General features: G+C 39.5%; 1 protein-coding gene across 1 annotated transcript in view; it reads left to right on the forward strand.

Moving 5' to 3' along the window:
- Window positions 1-25,758, forward strand: part of rerea (arginine-glutamic acid dipeptide (RE) repeats a) — a 437,497-nt gene that overhangs the window by 320,958 nt on the left and 90,781 nt on the right. Inside the window, 1 exon segment of the mRNA XM_052039130.1 lies at window positions 25,628-25,708. Within this exon segment, the coding sequence (XP_051895090.1) occupies window positions 25,628-25,708 (81 nt within the window).

Raw genomic sequence — 25,758 nt, forward strand, 5'->3', positions numbered from 1 at the left:
TTTCAGCATGTATTCTTTGTTAATTCCGCACAACTTATCTTCTTTTACCTTGAGACTAGTCACCTCTTTGCTTTTGCTCCAAAGCAGATGAAGGCATCAGCTGGGAAAAGATAGAGACCAACCTTAAAAGGGCTGAAGCCTATGGCTCAGTTCGAATTTGAGCAGACCCTGCACAAATCAATATAATTAACTGGATTCACAACATGGAATTCCAACTCGAGTGGAAAGGACTTGGACTTGGAAGGAGTAAAGTGGTTGGTTAGGAAAGTGGGAAGTTAAAAACACAATAATTGGAACAAGAGTCCCCTCAAACCAAATGAGTAATAGTATATGAAAGATCATGTGGTGTGCTCAAACCAAAAAGACTTGCAGGAGAGCTGTGAGTTTTGTTTACTATATTAAAGTGACCTTGTAATGAAAATGGACCAGGAGACCTCATCAAAAAGGAGGTAAAATGAATAAAATTCTGGGATGAAAATAGGAATGGGAGCTATTGTACAAGATAAAAATGAATTATTTTTCTCTAGTTTTCTAGTGTGTAGTGCCATGCTTATGTGAACCAATTAATAGTTGACCACAGCTAAACAGTAATCGAACCATGGCACACAATTGTATGTAAAGGTTCATTATAATTTGCATGTCTGTGATTGAAATATCAGAAGATTACTGATAATAATTGTCACTTATTAATCTGCCTTCTCTATGCTTTGGTGCATCACGGATTTTTTTTTCATCTCTTATCCTATCTTCACTATAAGTGCCTCCTGACCCAATCAGTCCAGAAGCTCAAAGTTACTTACTAGCTTTTTAATTCAGGGGTAAAAGACAATGGCAGAGTTACTATGTTTGTATCCAGCAGTATCGACTGGTGATCTTAGGCGGTAAATTTGAATCGCAGCATAGTGGTTAGGTCCTTTGAACTCAATCAACTAAATAAGTGTGGTATAAAAATCTGGTATCAATAACAGTAACCACAAGACCACCTGACTATTATAAAAACCTATCTGGTTCACTGCTGTGAATTCTGCCATGCTTCCGTGGTCTGGCTTGCATGTAATTCTGGACCCATCAATATGGTTGAATTGTAACTGCCCTCTGAGCAGGCTAGTCCAGGGGTTAATAGATCTGGGCGGCCTTGCCAGTGAAGTCCATGTCCCATGAGCAAGAAAAATGGAGTTTATTTCGGATAAATGAGAGGTGTTGCATTTTGGAAAGTCAAATCCAGGTGGGTCTTTCACAGTGAATGACAGGGCCCTGAGGAGTGTTGTAGAACAGAGGGACCTTCGTGTACAAATACGTGATTTCCTGAAAGTGGAGTCCCAGGTAAACAGGGTGGTGAAGAAGGATTTTGGCACGCTGGCCTTCACAAGTCAGGGCATTGAGGATAGAAGTTAGGAGGTCACGGTGCAGTTGTACAGGATGCTGGTGAGGCAGCACTTGGAGTATTGTGTTCAGTTTTGGTCAACCTGCTATGGGAAGGTGCTATCAAACTGGAAAGAGTGCAGAAAAAATTTACAAGGATGTTGCCAGGGACTGAGTTACAGGGGTAGGTTGGACAGGCTAGGTCTTTATTCCTTAGAGCATAGGAGACTGAGAGGTGATCTTATAGAAGTGTATAATATCATGAGGGGCATAGATAGGGTGAACACGCTCAGTCTTTTTCCCAGGGTTGGGGAATCAAGAACTAGAGGGCATAGGTTTAAGGTGAGAGGGGAAAGATTTAGTAGGAACATGAGAGGCAACTTTTTTTTACACATAGGGTAGTATGTATGTGGAAAGAGCTGCCAGAGGAAGTGGTTGAGGCAGGTACAATAACAACTTTTGAAAGACAGTTGGACAGGTACATGGATTGGAAAGGCTTAGAAGATTATGGGCCAAATGCTGGCAAATGGGACTAGCTTGGATGGGGCATCTCGGTTGACATGGACCAGTTGGGTCAAAGGGCCTGTTTCTGTGTTGTATGACTCCATGACTCTAAAATGGTGGGCATTTTTAAATAATGCTGGGGTTTGAGATGAAGCTGTAGTTAACAGTAACACACCAAGTCACTTGTTGGGAATATGTTATTAATTCTGTTTATTTATGTATGTCATCTGAGGGCATAGTTCACTGCTGTTCTCTGCAGTGCTGTGCGTTGCTCTGAGATGATGTTGCTGCACGATGCCAAGCTTTTAATTAGGATTCAAATGGTTGATTACCAGTGTGCAGACAGGGCTAATTGAAATTGTTTAAACTTCAAGCTAGACTTCTACGCTGAAGGTAATGGTGTGGTTCTTTGTGTTTTTTCTACACATTTAAAATATATTCTGGTGATGGCTTTGTCTAATTTTGCATTTCACAGAAAAGTAACAGCAGGGAGGGAGACTATTTGGTCCATCAATTCTTTTGATTGGTGCATACGTTAAATGTACTACAAACAGTCAGATATTTTTTCTTTGTAAACCATGATCAATATCTGCATTCTGCGGAGCTTATTATACAAATCCTACTGAAGTTATGAAGTTACAAAATTAATTCAGTGGGTACAAGGGCGTACTTGTAAGTTGTGAAATCGGTTCAAGTTATCATTGATGGGAAAATTCCTGTCCTGAGTCAGCTCTTTGCTTATATATTAGAAATGCTTTTTGAAGATAATGAAATTCAGATAGTTCGAGATAAGTATGATTAGTATGGTTCCTGTCCAATTGTCTGCCTCCAGGACAGAATCTCGAGATTAACTTGATTATCAGATATTCAGATGTTGGAGTTCCAGTCCTGAATATGTAGTTGCCATCTCAGTGTTAGTCTGGTGTGCATTTCTGTTACTGCCTGTGTCCTTGTCTGTGCTTAAGCCCGTGCTTTCCTGTCTGTGCACGAGCCCGTGTCTTTATATGTGTCTGCGTGAGCATATGCCTTCCTGTTGATTTGTCTGCAGGCACTTTTCCATCCATTAATATGTCACATCTTGGTGGGAATCCTGAACCGTTAAGAGAAAAGGCAGAAAGAGGAAGCTGCAAGCCAAATGTTTGTTGTCTTAAGCAGGACTCTGTTGATGAGTAGCGGGTCCTGTGAAAGAAACTTCATGGAGATCTCATTTTGTTCAAAGTCTATCTCCTTAAACATAAGCTTAACAAAATTTGCTTTCACTTTTACAGCTGCATACAATTAGGATTCCTTCTCCGGCAGGTCTCTGTATGACACGCCAATGATGGGGAATTGTCCTGAGCATCCTGGAAAATCTTTGTCTTTTCAGTTAAGGCTGAGGACCAATCCATCCACTGCTGACTGGGTTGTCTATGACATAATTTTGAAAATCAGGAGTGGTTTAAGCTTTAAAAAATATAGTATCGAGCTGTTGCAAAGAAATCACGGTGCCACATCACAGCTTATTGGAACTTTAATATTTTGAAACTTATATTCATTCATGGGATGTGAACATTGCTGGCAAGGTCAGCATTTATTGCCCATCCTTAATCAACCCACTAACCAGAGTAGCCCGTGGAACGATTTCAGATGACAATTTTAAGAGTCGAACAGATTGCTGGATCGGCAGCATTTGTGCCAAACCAGATAGAACAGCAGATTTCCTTCATTAAAGGCCATTAGTGAACTGGGTGGGTTTTTAGAACAATCCAAGAGCAAAGTACTTTTGCTCCAGGAAATCAGGAAAATAAAAAGGTGGCGTCTCTGAAGAGAGCAACAGAGTTAATGTTTAGGTCAGTAACCTTCCATCAAAAATTCATTTGAAGTTTCTCCACAGATTCTGCCTGATTTGCTGAGTAATTCCAGTACATTCTGTTTTATTTTGTGACATTCCAGTGGTTTCATGGTCACCATTACTGACATGGACTGCTTTTAATTCCAGATTTATCAATTGTTAATTCCTTTTAATTCTGCTGACCACCATCACCCATCAAGATGTACATCATGTAGTTTAAGGGAATTACTGCCCAAACGGCCAATCTTAAATAAGGTACAGTGGGGCTTTGGAAAGGTATCTGATGACAACAGAGCTTTCATGGAGTTATACAGCAGAGAAACAGTCTCCTCGGTTCAACTCATCCATGCCAACCAAGGTGCTTTAATGAGCTAGTAAATGACCCATTTGCCTGCATTTGGCTCATATTTCTCTCACCCTTTCCATTCCACAAAGCTGCCTAAATGTCTTTTAAACGTTGTAACTGTACCCGCTTCTACCACTTTCCCTGGCAGCTTGTTCCATGTACCCACCACCCTCTGTGTGAAATTCATTTAGGATTCATTCATTTAGTTCTTTAGGGGCAGTCAGCAACCTGAAACATTAACTGTTTCTATTCACTGCAGACGCTGCCAGACCTGGTGGATATTCCCAGCAATTTCTGTTCTGTTTAAGATTACCAATACATACCCTATTTGGCCTTAGGATAAATCCCTTTTAAACTAAGTGCAGAAATAACAGATTAAATGCTGTTTGATTGAGAGGAAATCATCCTTTTGTGCTATTTTTAATACTTGCATCTTGCACACTGGAGACATATAAACTGCTAGACTTATCATCAGCTGACATTCTCCAGGCAAAAATATGGAGTCCAAGCCCAGACTTCAGGAGAAACTGTGCCCTTCAAGTGAGAATTTTAGTGAGATATTAAAATTCCTTGCAGCTGATCAGCTCCATTCGCAGTCATAAAATAAAGTATTACAATTAACCGGCATTAGAGAATGCTGTTGACATATGGGAATGAAATTGATAGCAATCTTCCAATCAAAAGTTCACAGTCACCCATTACGACTGACAATGTGCAATAGCGTCGTATCGTTGTTTAGGATGTGTTTCCGAAGGCCGATTCATCTCTTAAACTCAATAAGCTGCACACAGGTTATACTGTAGCAGCCGTACTTTAAAAAGCAGCAAAACATCGTTGATTGCAAACAAATATTTCAGGTACACTCTTGACCTGGACACCAAACTTCAAAGATTTTTCCAAACTGTTTCCTTCAACAAACAATTACAGGCTGATTGGTTTGATGCTTAGTTTCCTTAAAAACAATTAGATTTTGTGTTATGAAATGGACAAAGGAGCAAATAATATTTGGGTAGAATTATTGTCTGCCCCTGCTGCTCTCCTAGCCTCAGGTATTCACTTACCTGGAGCATGTCTTCCAATGGCAACTGAAATGGCTGTGAAGCAGACCAGCGCCTTATGGTTGTAGGCAGCAAGCCCTGTCCTCAGAACCAGTTTGCTGGCCAGCTTAGCCATAGATTAAAAATACTGCCAAGTTTAAAAATATAATGTAAAAACTCTTGTAAATAATAAATTAAAGCCAAGAAATAGATGCTGGAAATGTGAAATAAAACTAGCAAATGCTGGAAATAGTCAACAGCTGTAGAGGATGAAACAGTAAACTTTTCAGGTTGATGACCTTTCATCATATGTCCTAGTTGCCATATTTGAGTTCATTTTTCCTGGAAATCCTGGGATGACCTCTCCAATCAGATTTCTGCTCATACCACCATAAAGAAACTGGTCATCTCTCCCCCTCAATCTGCCTGATGTCTTTGGCCATGCAGTGTTCTTCCAATATCTCTCCAGCGTAGTCCTTGCCTGGTGAGGTTCCATCCATTCTTACCTATCCGTTCAGTCATAATGGAGAATTACTGGGATTGGCTTTTATGCACTACTCTTGTCTCCCACTGTAGTCAGCAAAGGATCCATCCTTGGTCCCCTCCTGTTTCTTGCCTATACGTTGCCCAAAGTAATAATACCCAAAAACTCGGTCTCAGTTACTGCATTGAAAATCAAAAAACTGGCCAGTTCTCCCATGAGGCTACCCATCTGTAATGTTAACAGTTTTTATCTCTCCACAGTTTTGATTTGCTGGCATTTTCAACATTCTCCTTCTTCCCTCAGGTCTCTGCAAAACTGTGACGGCGAGCTTTCACATCTCCCTTTCTTTGTTCTCTCTCTCTCTCACTCACACTTACTCACTCACTTTTCACACCTGCTGTCCTCATTAATCCATCAATCAATCACCATGTCAACCCTGATCTCACCCTATCAGAAATATTCCCTTTGTTTGTTCCATCTCTCTCTGCATATTAAAACTAACTTGTTTTCTCATTTTTCCACTTTTGATGAAGGATCTTTGATTTGGAATGTTCTCTCTGTTTCCCTTTCCAACAGGTGCGGCAAAGGGCTTCCAGCATTTTCTGTTTTTATTTCATTTACCATGAGTATGCTGGTGACACTCAGCTCTACCACACCTACGTCTCTCTTGACTCCTGTTGTTCCTCCTTTACTCCTTAGTGGAATAGTAGTGATTTCTTTCCAACTAAATATTGGAGAGATTGAAGCCATTGTCATCGGTTCTAGTCTCAAACCAGAAATTCACTCCATTCCTCTCCCTGACATCTGCCTCAAACTGAACTCTTTACAACATAGGTATTGTATTGATTCCAAGGTGAGCTCGTGACCATTTTTCCACACAATCACTAAGGGCAACTCTGTTCACTTCCTTAACATCTTGTGATGCCAACCTTGCCTCAACTGTTACTGTTGAAACTCTCATCCTCGTCTGTATCACCTTAAGACGACTGTTGCAACACACTAATGGTCAGACTCCCTCATTCTACTCTTGAATTCAGCCAAAACTCTCATGTCCTACAAAAGCTAACTGTTATTCACCAGACCTGTGTGTGCTGAATCCCAGATGGAGAACACCTCAGCTTTAAAATTGTTTCCTGGTACCTCCATAGCTTTGCCCTTTATTCTCCATATAATATCCTTCAACCCTGTAATTTTACGTGCTCCTCCAACTTTAGCCACTCGATCATTCCCAAATTGAATTGCTTTGCCTTTGGCTGCTTTGCTTCAGCTGCCAAAGTTCTATTTCTGGAAGTTTCTCTCTAAACCTTTCAACCTCACTTTCCCCTTTAAGTTGCATCTTAAAATTTTCCTCATTAACAAAGCTTTTGTTTCATATTATTTGGTTATCAAATTTTGTTTGGTAAAGCTGATGTGAAACATCTTATGGCATTTTGCTGCATTAAATGTGCTATATAAATAAGTTGTTGATGATGACAGTGTTTTGACCATTACAATTAACCATTAACAATTATTTTATGCAGTACTAAAGTATTATTTGGCTGTTAGAGCTGCTTTAGGTGCCCTGTGCCTTTAAGCCTACAATGTGGACCCAGTTGGTTTGAGTTTGGTCAGGGCAGCTGACAGAATGGAATACGATGGCCAGTTTCTGGTTGCCGTTTAGAAACAGCTAATATTTTATCAGCATTAACTAAATGTGACATCTGTTATGCTGTCATAACCATTTTAAATTTGTCCTTAACAATGCTTAGATAAGTACAAATGTAGACTTAAGAACATCTGGATTAAATTCTCATGCTTTTAGGTTACCAAAATGAAAAATAACTGTATAGCTCCACATTTGATTTCGTTACACTTAAAACTGAAAATTTCAATTTGGGTATTTGGCTGGAATTCGAACAATTGCATCTTCTGTCACAAGGACAGTCATTGCAGTTGTGTTTCTAAAGCTTGTTTCTGCAGATATCAAGTGTCTTAGTAATGAGATTTATGTGGGCTGGTTGAAAAGAACCACTTCCTTAGAAAGCCTTTCACTTTCATTTTGTTTTCAAGTCCTGTGAATATTACATGTTCTTTTCCTCACATTATCAAGCCATTTAACATTGTTTAAAAATAAAATGCTATGAACAGACTGTGGGTAGCATGTGTGGGTGGTGACAACTGTGAGGGGAGGAGTGCATCAATCATAGTGAGGGCGGCTGTCAAAAGTCCATTGGCAAAGATCTTAACCAGCAATGGCAGGAGACCTAACCCTGAAGTTAGATCGGCACAATGTTTGCACAGCTTTGGAACAGGGAGCTTAATAGATTCTGTCGTGGAGAGCTTAAATTTGGAATCAATTTTGTAGCCATAGTAAACATAGTGGAAGCAATAAAAAAAATAGAATCCTCCCACATTCTAAAAGACGTACAGGTAAGTCAATTTGGGTTTAAAATGGGCGGCGCGGACTCATTGGGCCGGAAGGACCTGTTACCACGCTGTAAATAAAATTTAATTTTACTTAATTCTCTTCAATCAACACAGATACCCCTTTTACCTCACCACTGGGTTCAAAAACTAGTATCAACTGATAATGATATTATTTGATATGTCAAGTTCACATAATAGGTCTATACCATCAGCAAGGTATAGGTTAAGTTTTGTCTCGTCTTGTGCCTCATGCATCATCTTCAGCTACATAGTTTATTATATTCTGATGCAGGATCTTGAGCAGAAACTTCAACCATCCTTTTGCCTCTACAGATGCTGCTCGACCCGCCGAGTTCCTCCAGCAGTTTGTTTTTTTGCTCCAGATTCCAGCATCTGCAGTCTCTTGTGTCCCTTCTTTATTGTGTTTTCATACAGCCAGAATAGTGAATGACAATCCAACAACAACAGCTTTTACTTTAACATAACAATACTTTACATGACACTGGGCCACCGACGGAATATTTAGGGAAGGTGACCAAATGCTTGATCAAAGAGGTAGGTTTCAAGGAACTTTTGAAGGAAGAAGGGATGGGGAAGTTTGGTGTGGGATTTCCAGACCAAAACAGCTGAAGCCTCAACTCCCAGTGGTGGAAAGATTAAGTTCTGGGATGATGAGGTGACCAGAATTAGAGGAATGCAGAGATCTTGGAGTGTTATCAGGCTGGAGGAGATCAAAGACATAAGGAGCAAATAGATCGTGGAAGGGTTTGAAAACATGGATGAGAATTCTAAAGTCAAAGTGCTGTTAAACTTGGTGCCAGAGTAGTCCACCAAGTCTCTGGTCATTAATGAATAAGACTTGGTGCAAGTTGGAACACAGCACCGGAGGTTGGTCAACTCAAGTGTATAGAGAGGTAAGATGAGGGAGGCTGGCATTAGTGTGTGGTATTGAATACTAAATTTAATTTAGGAATGAAAATGTCTCCGATGGTGGTACAGATTTGACACAAGATAGGGAATACCTTACACATACAAGGTGTAATATTGAGGGATAATAACGTTCCTCTCACACAGCCACAGTGCAGACTCAACACAAATATGATGACTTTTCTGAATAAGACCGAAAAGATTTATGTAATGAGTTTGAGACAGTTTGATGCTGTTCTCAGTGGGTGCATCTCCTCGTATAAAGCTGTCACTAATTTAAAAGCAATAGGTGGTAGTTCATCATTTAGGAAGCACCATAGGTAATAGAAAAACATCATCTTGGTGTGGCATGAAGTGCTCTTCTCTGCAGCAAGAGCTTTACTTACCATGAAATGTGATATACCTGACCTGGTAGCTTTTATGCTGGAAATGTATACTTGAAATGGAGCAATTTTCATCCCTCTCCGAGATGAGCACCAAAACTTGAAACAAATTTATTTTAAACAGGAAAGTTTCAAAGAAAGCATGTAATTGTGAATTTGTTATGATATTTCATAAACGGGCAGGTTGTTGTCTGAAAATACATTTTATTTTGTGATACATTCAAGTGCATATACAATATTTATAATCCCAATTCAACTTGTCTAATTGAAAATAAATCTGAAACTAAAACTAAATCAATTGTTAATTACACACGACTATCAGCGGCAGGCTTTTAAAAAATATATAATGAAGAAACATATTCAGTGCCCCTAATTTCCTGCATTTTTTTGGCTCAAGATTGGAATTGCACTGCTTTTTTTCCCAAGGAAAAATCAGTCTTAATGGAATTGTGATTGTTTTACACTGAAAGTTTTACAAACAAGTTTCCTCAGTTATTAGGTCTTTTACAGAAACTCTCAGCTATTTATTTCCTTAGCTCTGTACTACCTTGCAGAACGTAGGCCCACACGAGTTTGCTAGATTGATGTGAGTAATGTGCTAACAGAGATTGAAACCAGAAACTTTAGGTACAGCCTTGATGTTCACCCAACATCTCCCTCAGCTCCAAGGTGAAGATACAGCCAGCTAGCCAACTTAAGTGAATCCATTATCCAAGTCACCAATTTCCTATTTTGCTCCCTTGGCAAGAGACTTGTACGCCACTCATTACACAGGTTAACATGGAGATTGATTCCTCACCAGCCAGTTATGCTAAGTGAACTATGTGGACAAGACAAGCTTCAAAACACACAAACCATTGGGTTTGCACAAGGAAACTTTGAATTTGTTGCCAACCAGTTGCAATATGATTCTTTCAGGAAAACTCAATGTGTCTAGGATTAGCACCATGGGACTCCAGAAAGTGGTGGTGAACTCACCATTGGCAGTTACATCATCCTCCAGACAGATGCTTAAGAACCATTTTGGCATCAAATTACAGTCCTGCCCCAGAATCTGTTCTGTATGGCAGAGTCAAGAGTAAACATTTAGAAATCCATTGACCACTAACCAAGCTGATCTCTCGCTCTAGCAACCAAGACATGGGTTTTGGTGACCTGCTTGGTTGACACACAGAGACCTCAAGAATACTTTTGACACTTGACCATGATGCTCTTTGGTTGTTCTTCATAAGCATTAGAACACTGAAAGAACTCTATACAAATATGAAGCAGTGTTCTCACAGATGAAAAGATCTCTCATTCAGGATCAAGACTGGCACAAGTCAACCCTCCCATTGCATCAAACTGGCTCATTACACCAATGGACAAGATCCTGCAATCCACATTTCACTAAGGTCTGCCATCAGTAAGCCTTTGCAGCAAGGTGTTTACTAAACTGGAACCCTGACAGTTGAGCTGTTTGAACTACTACACTTAATACTGACGATTGTGCAAAACAGAGTTCTCATTTCACCTCGAATGAACTTGACATAAACCAAAGCAGAGGCAACTGAAGAGCAACCACACAGACTGAATGGAATGCCAAGTAGTGGTTACCAATGTTGAAATGGTAAAAATTATTCATCTGTTTCACATTGGAATTGGTTTATTATTGTCACTTGTACCGAGGTACAGTGAAAAACTTGTCTTGCACACCATTCATACAGATCAATTTATTACACAGTGCATCGAGGTAGTACAAGGTAAAACAGTACAGAATAAAGTGTAACAGCTTAAGAGTAAGTGCAGTGCAGGTAGACGATAAGGTGCAAGGTCATAACGAGGTAGATTGTGAGGTCAAGAGTCCACTTTATCACACTAGGAGACTGTTCAATAGTCTAATAACAGCGGGATGGAAGCTGTCCTTGAGCCTGGCCTGGTAGAATAAACCTATTCCAATTCCACATGCGTCCTGCAGTAGGTGAGAAGTAGTGAGGCAGAAATTAGAAGATGGGTCTCAGGTGTGAACAGGTGCATGAAACACCTTGGCAGACATTTCCAGTGCTCTACCATTACAACAACAACGTGTACATTCATTTTTACATTTGTATGGCTTGAAGATGTTTTCACTGACAGCATGTCTGTGCAGGAAATTAGACACATTCGGTCTGATGTCTGTGACGTCTGTTACGACTGAAATGAAAGGCTTGGTTTCCTTGGCCATGAAAGCCCTTGGTAGATGCCTCAGCCAATCACACTACAGCCATGTGCACAATTATCAACTGCCCAACACAGACTGGAGCCAACCTTGGGTAGACTTGTCAACCTGGACACACAAGGTTAAGGCTTAGTCTTGGACTATGCTGAGTGTGATGGTTTGTTCATTTTAGATTTGCCTGAGCACATCTCATCGCATCACTACCCTTTTGATTCTTTTGCCACTTATCTACACGAAGGGGTGATTTAGAGAGGATAATTAACCTTTCACTGTATCTTTGGGATGTGGGAGGAAGTTAGAGGACCAGAAGAAATCCATTGGTCACAGGGAGAGTGTGCAGATTCCACATGGACAGCACCAGAGGTCAGGTTTGAACCTAGGTAGCTGGAGCTGTTGGGCAGCAGCAATAACTACTGTGGCACTGTGCACTGGAAATCGTAAAACATAATTTCACAAATGTTACCAGCAAAAGAGAAAAATTTACCCACTCAGTTTATTCTCCTACAGAAACATAGTGTTCCATCTCCTTCCCTCTCACTTGTGTGACAGCCTCTTTCTTGGTTCTGGTGATTTTTTTTGTCACCCATTCTTCCACTCTCTGTCCCACCTGGTTTACAAGTAATTTAAGCAGAATCCTGAACACTTTGTTGCTCAGCACCAAAAATTGATAAAACCAGGATGAAAATTTTTTGCTGATTAATTTATTAAGTTTACCTGACTAAGAGTATTGATTGCATTAGTCTGGTAGTTTAGCATTGTAACAGGTCACGTGCATTTAATTGAAGATCTGGGTGTTCTTTCAATATGTTAATGATTTCCAATTGAGAAACGCTCATGCACAAGAGGTTAGAATTTGTGTGCTATTGAGAGACTAGCATTGATCATAAGATGAATAATATGTTTCCCACTGGCATCGGAAGTTGGCTACATGAAATTTGATAGCTTTGACATTGGCCATTATATTACCTTTTTGTCCCATTTTACTGGGATTTTATGACCTGGCGTGTGAGTTCATCTTATCACAAATACTACATTTTCCAATAGACAGCACAGTATATAATGGTTTCAAGTTCTGTTTTCACATTTCTAGATTATTGCTTTAGGATCATCTTAAACCAACTGGGACTAATGAATCATTCTAATGCCAATATAATACTATTTCTGACATTACTGTGTCATTCAGCAAATTTAATCCTCTTAGGTCATCTATTAGTCCCAAAAGTGTGGTGAATATTCTCTGTCTTGTGCCCCATTTTACATTCCAGTTTTACAGCAGAACCTCTCCAGCGCTGAGAATATTATCACAATGTACACCCACTAGTATGTAATTAGTTATCTTGTTGTTCATCCTGTTTAAGAATCACTAGCAGTGGTTTCTCTTCCTGTTTTCACTGATTTATTCTTGGTTCCCTCATATATTGCATCTTGATGATGCCCTTGTCTGCATCAGTTTCCAAAGACACACACAGATTCGCCTCACTACCTGCCCTGATCCTTCCCTCCACTGTCTCCAGACACTCAGACCATTAGCTGAGTTCCATTACTGGGTGGGTAGAAATTTCCTCCTCCTGAATATTTAGAAGTCCAAGGCCATTGACTTTGATCTCCATTTGAAAGTCACACTTCCATCCTGGTATCAGGCAAATAGTTGAAACTGAGCTGCACTGTTTGCAAACTTGTTACACTTGACCTTGAACTGAGTTAAGGACAATATATCTGTGGCATCCCTAAAACTGCCAATTGCTCACTTCTTTACACCTTGTCTGTCCCTCAGTTTTGTTTTGATTTTTGGTCTGATATGAAGTTGATTGGAATTGTCATCCTCTGCCATGTGCTTTTAGTGCCTAATGTGAATGTGCAGCATGTGTCAGATGGGAAGAAGAAGAGACCGATGAGTCTATCTACTTTCTCAATGGTTTGGGTCCACAAGAGGATGTGAAGAGGTCATTATCTTCACCTTACCCTGATCTAATATCTGTATGGCTGATATATTTTCTTTCTTTAATCCATGTTCTTGTCCTTTAAGAATGGGTCACTCTTACCACTGATTGCTCATCTTGAGTGAGTGGGAGGAAAATAAGAAACAGCAGGAAGACTTAATAGCGTCTGCTGTTGCTGCCTGCACACCATGCTGTTGAAGGCAGCCTATTGTGCTCTAGCTCGTCAATTGAATGTAGACAGAATGAAGTGACCAAGTCACTGAATTGTGGAGATTTGTTTGAGATGAAACTATGTGTAAGTCTTGGCTGTCTACCGTTGATATTTGGGATTTTCCACTCAGGCAGAAATAGTTACTGAACTTGTTTTTTTTTCATCCTCTGATGTCCATGATTTGTGTTTAAAGGTTAACATTACATGATTGCTAACAGTAGGCATCATTTCCTTGTGATAGTTCCAGCACAGCAAATTAGAATTCATTGTTGATGTGGGAATTACACACCCAGGAAACAGTCCTTTATAAAATTGTCTTTGTTTATGGAAAGCTCAGGAGTAAATATTTAAACAGATCTCTATATTAGCAATAAAGAACCATGTCATATGGTGGAATGTGCAGCTTACTGCTCCATGGTTTCCTGTGTTGAAGTCTATGTTTCAAAATAAACCTTTTCTGCTTAATTAACTTTTGCAGTTGATGTGGTATAATTTTCCTTTTCACAGGATGCAGATAAAATGCAGCTTACACAACCGTCAGAATTTATTGTTTATTCATACACAGGATGTGGGCTTTTTTTTTGCCCATTTCTCATTGCCCACAAGAAGGTGAGCCATTGCCTCAAATGGCAATGGTGCTCGTGAATAAGGTATTCCCAACGTGCTACTGGATAGGAAGTTCCAGGATTTGTACTCTACAACAATGAAGGAATGGCTGTATGTTTCCCCTCCCATCCATGGACTCTGTCTATACTTCCCGCTGCCTCAGTAAAGCAGCCAACATAGTCAAAGACCCCACCCACCCCAGACAGTCTCTCTTCTCCCCCTTCCCATCAGGCAGAAGATATAAAAGCCTGAAAGCACGTACCACCAGGCTCAAGGACAGCTTCTATCCCACTGTTATAAGACTGTTGAATGGTTCCCTAGCATGATAAAATGGACTCTTGACCTCACAATCTACCTCGTTATGACCTTGCACCTTATTGTTGACCTGCACTGTGCTTTCTCTGTAGCTGTTACACTTTATTCTGCATTCTGTTATTTTACCCTGTACTACCTTCATGCACTGTGTAATGAATTGATCTGTATGAACGGTATGCAAGACAAGTTTTTCACTGTACCTCAGTACATGTGACAATAATAAACCAATTCCAATTCAAGACAGGTTGAAGGAGGAAAGATAGTAGCTGTGCTTCCACATGCCTAATGTCCTCTGATGGTGGAGGTCGCAAGTTTGGGAATTACTGTCAGTGTAACCTTCGTGAGATTCTGCAGTGCAACTTACAGACGGTACACACTGCAGCCACTGCTTGGGAGGGAGATGGCGTGCTGATAGCACAACCTGTTCATTCTGGATAGGGTTGATCTTCTAAGTGTTGTTAGAACTGCATTCATCCAAGCATGTGAAAAGTACTCCATCACACTCTTGACTTGTATTTTGTATTTGTTGAAAAGTCTTGAGGAAATTGGGTGATGAATCATTCAGCACAAATCACCAAGGCTCTGATCTGCTTTGTAGCCATAGCATTTATGTGGATTGTCATTAGATTTCTGACCAGTGTTGACCCTCAGTAATAGCGGGACTTAGTGGTGGTAGATCTTTTGAATGTCAAGAGGAGGTGTTTTGACTTTCCTTTCTTGGTATGTGCATTGCCTGGTAGTCATGGGTCATGAATGTTAATTTCCAGTTATCAGCCCATGTCTGAATGTTAACCAGTTCTTCAGGCGTGGGCTGCTTCATTTCTGAGGACCTACAAAGAGCATGGAACCCTGTTCCATGGGTTTCGGTTATGGAACTTCTCATCTTATGATGGAAGAAGGTCATTATTGAAGCAGCAAAAGGTGGTTGGGGCTAGAACACTGCCCCAAGCAATTTCTGTAGGGAGCTGAAATAATCAGCCAGAAACTTCACCCATCTTCCTTCGCGCAATGTATAACTCTAGCTAAAGGTCTCTGATATCCATTGATAGTGTTCCCCGAGCTTCTTGATGCCCCACTTAGATGTCGCCGCAGTGCCTAATCCAAAAACTCTATAAGCTCGCTACTAGAATTCAACCAATTTGCCATGTTTGGTCCAAGGATATAATGAAGCCTGAAGCTGACAGATCTGAAGCAACCCAGATTGAGCAGATGGTTGTTATGTAAGTGACATCCTTGCTGGACTCAGTAAACCTGGACTACCTGAGTTCAGTAGTCGAGCACAAATTTTTTATAGTGCCCTTGTGGTTGTGCTTGATTGCTTGCGTACAGAACAAATGTTGGACGAGATCTGGCACAAGGGACTCCCTTTTCTATGGTGAGGAACAGCTGCAAGAGAGAAGGGTAGTCATGCGGTAATTTACATTTTTTGACCTAATTAAGATATTTTAACAATTGATGTCCTTGTATTTCAATTTCTTGTTTTTTAAATTTTTATTTGCTTTGTTGATCTTTAATAGTTTTGAATGTTTCTGACTGCCTTTGAAGCATTTAGGGTCCTTAATAAATTTGACAGTTGGCCAGATCTTGAGGGCTGACTGAGCAATTTTCAGCCTGATCTGCCGAGCATGTCTTCCTGCTCTGCCTTTTGCAACTCCTTCATTCTTTTGTCTGTGTTCTCACACTCGAACTGATCCCATTCGCTCACTGAGCAGATAATCCTGCTGATCCTCATGGTTTTATGCTATCAGAGACACTCCCCACCCCCCATCCTCCCTGCAGCTTCACAAGCTTCTTCCCAGTTCTGACAAAGGGTCTTCGACCTGAAACATCAGCTCTGTTTCTCTTCCCACAGATGCAGCCTGACCTGCTGATTATTTCTAGCATTTTCTGTTTTTATTTTAGATTTCTAGCATCTAGATTTTTTTCACTTGATTGTCGGTCTTTCTGAGGTCTTTCATGGAGGTTGCTTGTTCTGGCAGGCATGGTAGTGTAGCGGTTAGCATAACGCTATTACAGCGCCAGCGACCCATATTCAATTCCGGCTGCTGTCTGTAAGGAGTTTGCATGTTCTCCCTGTGCCTGCGTGGGTTTCCTCCGGGTGCTCCGGTTTCCTCCCATATTCCAAAGACATATGGGTTAGGAAGTTGTGGGCATGCTATGTTGGTGCCGGAAGCGTGGCAACACTTGCGGGCTGCCCCCAGAACACTCTATGCAAAAGATGTATTTCACTGTGTGTTTCGATGTACATGTGACTAATAAAGAAATCTTATCACATAATGGCATTATGTAGCGCAAGTTCTTGCTGCTACACTTGGTCTTGGCATTGAGGATCGGGGGGCTTTGGACAGCAAGCCAACCCTGGTGGATCTGGAAATGGGTCATCTGCGATTGTGGATCGCTCACTGCCAGCTGCATGTTTAGTTTTGCATTGAAAAGATATTTGATTAGTTCCTTGCAGGTATTGATTTTAAGTTAACAAGGAATATGAACAGAACATGATGTTAATGTATAATAAGTCATTCAGAATGTGAAAGAGAAAAGTGGCGTTAATAGTCTGAATGAAAGGACTTCTTCTTCCTGAGTCATTGATCCTTTATCATCACTTTCAGGTTCTGATAGACCTGCTGGGTATTTCTAGAATTTCCTGTTTATCTTTTAGATTTTCAGTATTTGTTTTATCTTCCCAACTTTTGTGATATCTCGGGGCCGCATTAACATTGCTGATATCCACTCATCTCCTCCGGGTTTTTGCCAGTCCTGGAGCCTCACTACTGTGGTGATGAGCTAATGCCCGTGATTTAACACACAAAGAAAATATCATCAGTGTCAATCACCATAACCTAAAATTGAAAAATGGATTGGTTTTTGGAAAATAAATCTCACGTTGTTTAGGTCCCTTGTACGCAAAATATATTGAAACAACCTCATTCTTTGAGGATCTGAGTCCTTTTTACTCTTCAGTTCACTTGTCTGGCTGGACCACAACCAGCTGAAAGGAATTGCTTGCTTCTGAACTTACCTCGATGCTCTTCAGAGTTGAGTTTTTGGAAAATACCCAGAAACAGCCTATTCTTTGTACTGTTGGTGCTGATGACTTTACATTTTTTTTTCCCTCTAAGTTCCTCTGCACCCATGTAGCCTGGTAGTTCAATATCACGGAGATCTTATTCTAGGCTTTCCTTACCTCCTAACCTCTTAGTTATTTCTGTTAGGGTCGGAAATGGGAAGCTTCATCTTCAGCGATCATCTCAAGATCTGCCTAATTAAAACAACTACATGAAGGGCAATGCTCAAAATGCTTGTTCTTTAGATGCACTGCCCAATTTTTAATTATATTTAATAGTCACTTAATTAAACAGAAGTGGAGTATTCTGTGTGGCTGTTGCCATCACACATGAATATAAAACCGACTGAATACCTATACAGTCATAGCCGTACAGCATGACAATAGGCCCTTCAGCCCAATGAATCTATGCCAACCATTTACACTAATCCTGCATTATTTTATTGCCATCAATGCTTTAGCCACATCATTCTCAGGAGGGTAAATTCAGAAAAGCTTCTCCATTCAATTTTGGAATTTCAATTGCTTAACCATTTTCACAGGCACATTTTTATGCAGCCCATGGATTCTGTGAATAAACCTGTTGAAGGTCAAGTTTGTTTTTCTTCTCAATAACCCCACCTTGCTTATGTATGGTTATGTAACTGTTATGATATTGTATTAGTAACCTGGAGTAATGACCTGAAGTTAATCCCAATGTGACAGTTAGGAAAATTAAATTAATTTAATTAATGAATAAGTAATTAAAATAACTAGTATCAGTAACCGTGGGCATGAAATCACAGGATGGTCATAAAATTTGATATGGTTCATTAATGTCCGTTGGAGAAAGAATCCTGCTGTCCTTTTGTCACTGTGACAGAGACCCGTGGGAATGGGGTTGACTCTTGACTTCCCTCTGAAATGGCCCAGCAAATCATTAAATTCAAAAGCAATTAGGAGTGGCCTTCCCTGTGACACCCCATCTTACAAATCAGTCAGAAAAAGAGTTCTCTGTGGAGGTCTCTTTCATAAATGGAGTGAGTATATCAAGTAATTACAGGTGTGGAAATCAGGTTATATAAAATGTTTGCTTCTGTCTAATTTGGATAGGTCAATTGCTCTTTCAAGTGTTTTATTGCTCTTGGTGGTTGTGCCGTGTTTGGGACAGTCATTTTGAGAACCTTCATGGTTAGAGTAGATGGTCTAGTATCATATAAAAGAGCTTATATTTTATATAAAATAAAGGAAGTAGGTCATTCTGGTTAATTGGCTAATTTGTATTGTGTAGATGGAATAAAATATATTCATCAGCTGGTCACAATCTCAAATGTGAATGTTTTTGTTTCGGGTATCTTCTGTAAAACTTATTCAACTGCTTTGCATTAATGGAAAGCTGACAATGAAAGGTAGCACACTCATATTTTACACTGGAGAATTATAATATGTTATTTAAACAAAAAAAAAACTTCTTTGTTACTGTGACTGATTTCTAGTAATCAAGATGATTGATACAGATATTGCAGTGTTTGTCCTCTCCATGGATTTTTAGAATGTAATTGACAAAGTCCTGCACAAGGGAGCAGGAGAAGGGGACTGACCAACTTGCTTCAGTAAGGGCAGGATGTGATTCTAACAATTCTGAGATGTTCTTCTCTCAAATGCCTTCTATCTGATAACATTTTCAGGGTTTAGTGAGGATTTTACTTTTATTATTTCTATTCATGGCTGTTTTGATGGAGACTGGCATTGCAGTAACTATTCAGAATCATGCTCTTGTACCGCGATTTGTTACTGGAACATTAAACTAACAGCTCACTCCCCGTCTCATTGCATAATCATGAAATAAAAGGAATAGCTGAGCAATAGACAGCCGCTTTCCGACAAACAACTGAGTTATATGCATTTTCAAATTGTCCGTTGTAGCTGTAGATTATACTCAGCGGTCACTGTGCTGGGGAAATGATGCTTGTTAAAGGCCAGGGTGGATTTGTGTATAAGGAGAAGATCTTTCTCGTATTTCTCATACTTTCTAATGAAGTAGGAGGAGGCCATTAGGCCCATTGATTTTCTGTTGGCTTTCAAAGCATTCGAATTGGTCCCTCTCCCACATTTATTTCCTTGTAAACTATTCTCTCTCGCATACCCAGCAACCCACTCCCCAATCTCTCCGCTCCCCCGTCCCCCCCACCCCCCATTTCTCCTATCAACTACCTACACGAGGGACAATTTACATCAACTAATTATCTGACCAGCACATCTTTGAGATTAGTGAGGAAATCAGAGCACCTTGGGGAGACCCACGTGATGACAGGGAGAAGTAAATGCTGCACCACTGTACTAGCCCCCTTTATGTTGCTCAGTATGTATGAATGGTTCTTAGATAAATCATTAAAATATACATTTTGTATTTGCTTTGAATCTGTCAAGTTAAATTTCCTGAAATAGAATTTATTTTAGTTAAGGAATGGGTATAAAGTAACTCTTAAAGATCCCACTCATGGACTTACAAGGTGAGTTTATTTAATTTTGACAGAGTATAAATTGTTTTCATATGAAGGTATCGGTAAATGTCAGTGTGTGCTGCAAATTTTGGAACATCTCCAAAAGGATTAGTCCTTTTCTTCCTCTCCACAAAGCTTAGTTATTTGCTCCCACTCGTTTACTGACACAGTCACTCCTCTACTCCTCTATTTATATATATTACACACACACACACACACACACACACACACACACACACACACACACACACACACACACACACACACACACACACACACACACACACACACACAGTAATCCAGTAATCAAAGAGGCAACTTGTGGCTCTAGCAAAGGACGTCCATCAGCTCCATGGAGGCGGCCTGCATTGTTTCTTGGTCATTCTACCAGCAGAGGCACTAAAGAATCCTCCCTGGTATTTTTCATCCTCGCTTTGTCCACGAATCTAGATGTTGGCAGAACTCTCATATTCATATTTGGCAAAACAATTGACTTTATGATTTGAAGTCTGATTTAATGAATTGGCAGTGCAGTGTCCTGACCTTGCACTTGCCAAGCTTCCTTAACTGGTTTATGCGGACAATGAAAATTGTGGTGCAGTTTATTATTTTTGAGGATTGTTGCACAATTTTTGGAGGAATTAAAAGTAATAAAATTGGATTTGGTTTGTTCTCAATGATTCGCATTAATGTTCTGTCCCTGTAATTTTCCCTTATTGCAATGAATGTGTTTTTAATGAAGCAGAATAATGGGCGTGTTGAAAGAAAGTGCTTGTGCTCAAATGGTTATTGCAAATTCTGCACATCAAAGAAAGGGGTGTTGAAGAGAACACAGAATGATAAAAGTACAGTCCTGGAGACTTTACTCTGAAAACCCCACTTGCTGATCAACTTTTTACTTTCAGAGTTGTTCTTTATAGTATCACTTTGGATTTTTTCCTGATTGTATGCATTCATTGTGAGGCCCATTATTTAACAGTGGTGTATTTACTTTTCTTGCTAAAAGCATCCAAAATCCTTTATTGTATTTTTTTCGTGATCTCATCCTGACCACAGCTAATGATGATATCCATTGAGGAAGAAGTTTGTAAATTACAATGGCTTTTTGATTTTTATCCCGTCGTCGCATAGCGAAGAGAACAGAACAGCAAAAAAAACAGGCTGTTCTTTGGAACAGATCCCACTGAAGACAAGTCTGTTGTTTCAGCCATTTGGCCATTTGTCAGCAATTCTTTCGACTTCTCTCCTGTGCTGTTGCTTGGCAACATGGGCTGGAGCAGTGAAACCATGGCCAAAGCAATTCAGCGAGCAGATTGTTGGGTGATTTATTAGTGAGGCTGTGAGCTGAGTGAGCTAGGCAGCTGAACTGGAGCCTTAAGCAGGAGCAGAGGAAAACCAATAGCACTTGGATGCTGTTTTATAGACGGATCTTCACTGTTCAGTAATGTTGAGTAAATAAGAAAGGTGCAGTGATTATGTGGGGCAAGGACTAAATGTTCAAGTATAATTAGAGGTTATCCTTCCAGTTATGTTGCACATTCAAATCTAATTAACCAAGAAAGGTACAGCAGTGATCTGAAGCAGGGTGCACTTCTATATATCTTAAGTATATATATTTTACATATTCCATTGAGGTTGTGCTGAATTAAGTCGGGAGCTTTGCCCTTGTAAAACAGTTCATGCCTCTATTTTTATTTATCGGACCACCTAATGTGTTTGTGATGTGGCTGAAACTGCAAACAACGTGCAGCCATCTTATACTAATATTCTGCAGTTAAAATATCAACATGCATTCCAAACACTTGGAAAATTTTGCCTTGGCAACAAAAGCAGACGAAACCCTGAAGTAATAACAGAAAATGCTGGAAGCACTCAGTAAGCAAAGCACAATCTGCAAAAGGGGAAAAACACCAGTTATCGTCTCAGGTCTACGACCCTTTATCTGATGAAAGGTCACAGACCTAAAACATAAACTTGACATTTTTCTTTTATATTTCAAATTTTCAATGTTGCCTTCTGATTACTGAATGTCTTAAGTAATTTTCTGTGTTCACATTATGCATTTATGAAATAAATTATAGAACAGGACAGTTTTGGAGCTTAATAACATTAGAGAAAGGAGCAAATGTGCCTTTATTGCATCTCAGAAATATCAGAAAAAAAAGCTCAAACAACTAATTATGTTGAAATAGAGGAAGATTACAGGCATTTTCTACACATTGGGATCCCACAAACAGCTCAGAACTGAATGGATTATCATTTGGATTGTGTTGATAGATAAAAAGTTTGTCTTGCTCTCCTTGTTGTTCATGGTAACTTCTTGGCCCACATCAACAATTACCCATCTGTAAAATGAAGTACAAAATTAACGATCATTCTTTTATCATTTATTTAAAATTTAATTAACCTCACAAACATTTAAATAAGAAATGATTGAAAAAATACTCTCCCGTGATTAACTGCAAAGTTAATAGGGGAAATATCTTTGGAAAATGTAGAAGCACATCAATCCTTCCAGTTCTTTGCTGACTTGTTCCTGAAGATATACGACAATTATTCTTAAAAGCTGCTTGTCAATCTTAGAAGCAATGTTCATTTTACCAGGCTGTTCTGTACTGTAGGTCAGCAGTATAAAATTAGTTTTGCAAAAATATTGTTGCTTTAGTATGAAATGTAATTTTTTATTTAAAACAAAAACCACAGGTACGTCATTTAAGATCCTTTTGCATTCTTTGGCATTATTGATTTGAAAAACAGTTATCTAGATTGGGCTTGAAAAGTAATTGTGAACATTTCTTGAAAATCCCATTGAGTATTAACCTGAAAAATAAATACTGTGCGTTTAACTATTTGGTTAGGATAAAGATCAATTTAAAGAGGAAAAATACCACATACTGCAGTTGCCAATTAACCAACCATAACAAGAAGTATTATTTTATGTTTATGTTAATAAAGCAACTTTCATGTTAAAACATGTCAGTGCTTCATGCATTGAATTGCTTATGAAATGTATTTCCTGTTGTGTAGTAGCACTCTGCAGCAGCAAAATCCTGAAACAGCTATTTGTTGTATTATTTTTGACATATTAAGTATGTATTACCTCCATTACTGCAGCCTAGTGACAGAAAGCTTTGTTATAATCACAGTCTGACATTGAATAACCATACCTTATAACAAAAATGCCTTATAAATATAATTATGTGCACAATATCATTTGGTAGTGCACTTGCATTAATAAACTAGTTATCCAAACTTTACTGAAGCCGCTAACTTTGACAGAGTGCATAAAAGACAAAGCTATGAATGTCATTGCCCCTTCTGTAACATAGGGGCAAAAGTTTAAATTTCAGCTTCAAATCCACAATTAATAGCTTGTTTTATAATATCATTGAGGTTAGATTGATTTTACCTAGATCATAATTACAGTATAATGTAGATCCTGCACCATGAATTGTGTTTTGTGTGCTGGGAGCAAAATTTAGTTATTAGCTGACTATAAGGAAAACTCTTATTTTACATGTGTTGATATAGCAACTTTCATGTTTAGCAAAAATGTCAGTGATACACAATGAATAATTTCTGAACTGGAGTTGTGTAGTGATGTACATTCAGCATAGTCCTCCACATAGCCATGAGGCAGACATCCAGATGGGTTTTGTCCCTTGTACAATGTAGTGTGCTTAAAGAAGGACAGAGTGAAAGACTGGCTACCTGAGTTCTTCTGAGAAGCTGTGTACGGTATCTTGCTTCTACAATTATGTTAGGTACTGTTATTGCCATGATTACAGCTTTAACAGTCTGCAAACAAAGATTTTGCTATGAAAATGTGAATGACGTTAGATGAGGTAACTATGAACAGATGCATTTAATCTTTCATTAAAAAAAACTCAAAACCTTTTTTGTTACTTACACTTGCTGCTCTTCTCGAGGTGGGAAAGGATATGGTGCTTTGGCCTGACTTTCATGATGATGGATTAGTAAGAAAGGACTTGTGCTGATAAAGTACTGTTCACAATCTCAAGACATCCCAAAATGCTTCACATCCAATTAAGTATATTTATAAATTATCACTGTTGTAATGTAGGAAATGCAGCAGCCAATTGGTACACAGTGAGTTCCCACAAAAAGCATTGAGTAGATGACTAGGTAATTTTTATTACTAATGATGGTTAAGAAAGAAACATTGCCCAGAGTAGAAGGAACACTGCCATGGGAGTGTTTAATTCTCCCTGAGAGAGCAGACTGGGCTTCTGTTGTCTCACCCAAAGGAATGTCCCCCAGAAGTACAGTATTTCCTCAGTACTTTGAGGTGAGAGCTTACTTTTGAGTTTAGGTTAACATTTTACCACTTTTTTTAAAAAAGGGCATTTAATACCCTCAACCAAATTTGCCCAGTGGAGAACCATGCAGGATTTTAGGGAGTCATTTTGTAGTTTTATTTGTTCTTCAGGGATGTTCAACTGTAATCTCACAGCACCCTCAGTTAAAAAATGGTCAGTACTGGCTTTTATGCATGCAGATTTCATTGTTTGAACCTGTACATTTGCCTTTGAGCCATCAGTTGAACCATGTTGTTAGCGTCTGCCTTTTTGGTGGAATGAGTACCAAAGTTGTTCCCCTCAAACGCTTCAACATTAATCTTTTAATAATTTCAAGCATTCAATGACGATATTTTCTTGAATGGCAGTCAACATTGTTAATCTGCAAAAATTGAAGTGCATTATTTTCATATTTAAATTTCTTGTTGCATTGGTGAAATAATTAGTTGTGTCATGTTCATTCTGAGAACTGTTGTCATATTTACGCCAAACTTGGTGCCCCTTTATCCCTGGCGAGAAAGTCAAATCTTTCAGACTACTTATGTGCTTTCCCGCTTGTCAAAGCGCAATGCTGTGAATGGATTTGTGCAGCTTTCTGCCCACAAGGAAACCGCTGGTTAATGAGATTACAACAAAGTACTTGCTAAAAACGACTTGACAACATTGTTGCTTTGGTGAGATATTACTCTGTTGCTTGGAATATATATATTCTGGGCTGTTGGGAACCAGTGATCCATGCCAGGTTTTATGTCTGACCGGAGACGAGAGCGTCTAGCAAAGGGATCACATGTAAACCATCCCCTTTGTAGTGTAAGAGCAGAGTGACAAGGTACTTCTCGCTTGTATGCTCTCCCTCTGCCACTTACTGACGGCACACTGACATTACCAGAGACAGAAGAGGAATAAAAAGGTCCTTCTCTCTTTCCTTTTTGTTGCTTTAATTGTTGTCATGGATTGCTGGAGTCAAGCCAAGCCCTGAAGTGCAAGCCTTTGCTGTGCTGAGCTGTGTGTGTGTTGTCTGTATTATGTAGGGTGCCTCTAGTCTGAGTGATCAGTGGCTCGTAAAGAAAAAAGGAGCTGTGTGCAGTACAAATTTCCGCCATCTTCCTTGCCTTCCCCTGGTGAATTTCTTCTTTCTCCCTCGTTGTAGGGCCAAAGCAGAGGTTTATTTCCCTGTCTCCCCTGTTGACTCCCCTTGTTCTGTCCCCACAGAAACGCTTCATTAAAGGACTGAGGCAGTACGGCAAGAACTTCTTCAGGATTCGCAAAGAGTTGCTCCCAAATAAGGAGACGGTGAGTGTTTTTTCATTATCTGTCTGTTTAATTGATCTGTGTTGGTTTCT

The sequence above is a fragment of the Pristis pectinata genome, chromosome 26 (genome assembly GCF_009764475.1).
Source record: "Pristis pectinata isolate sPriPec2 chromosome 26, sPriPec2.1.pri, whole genome shotgun sequence".
NCBI classification, from domain to species: Eukaryota; Metazoa; Chordata; class Chondrichthyes; order Rhinopristiformes; family Pristidae; genus Pristis; species Pristis pectinata.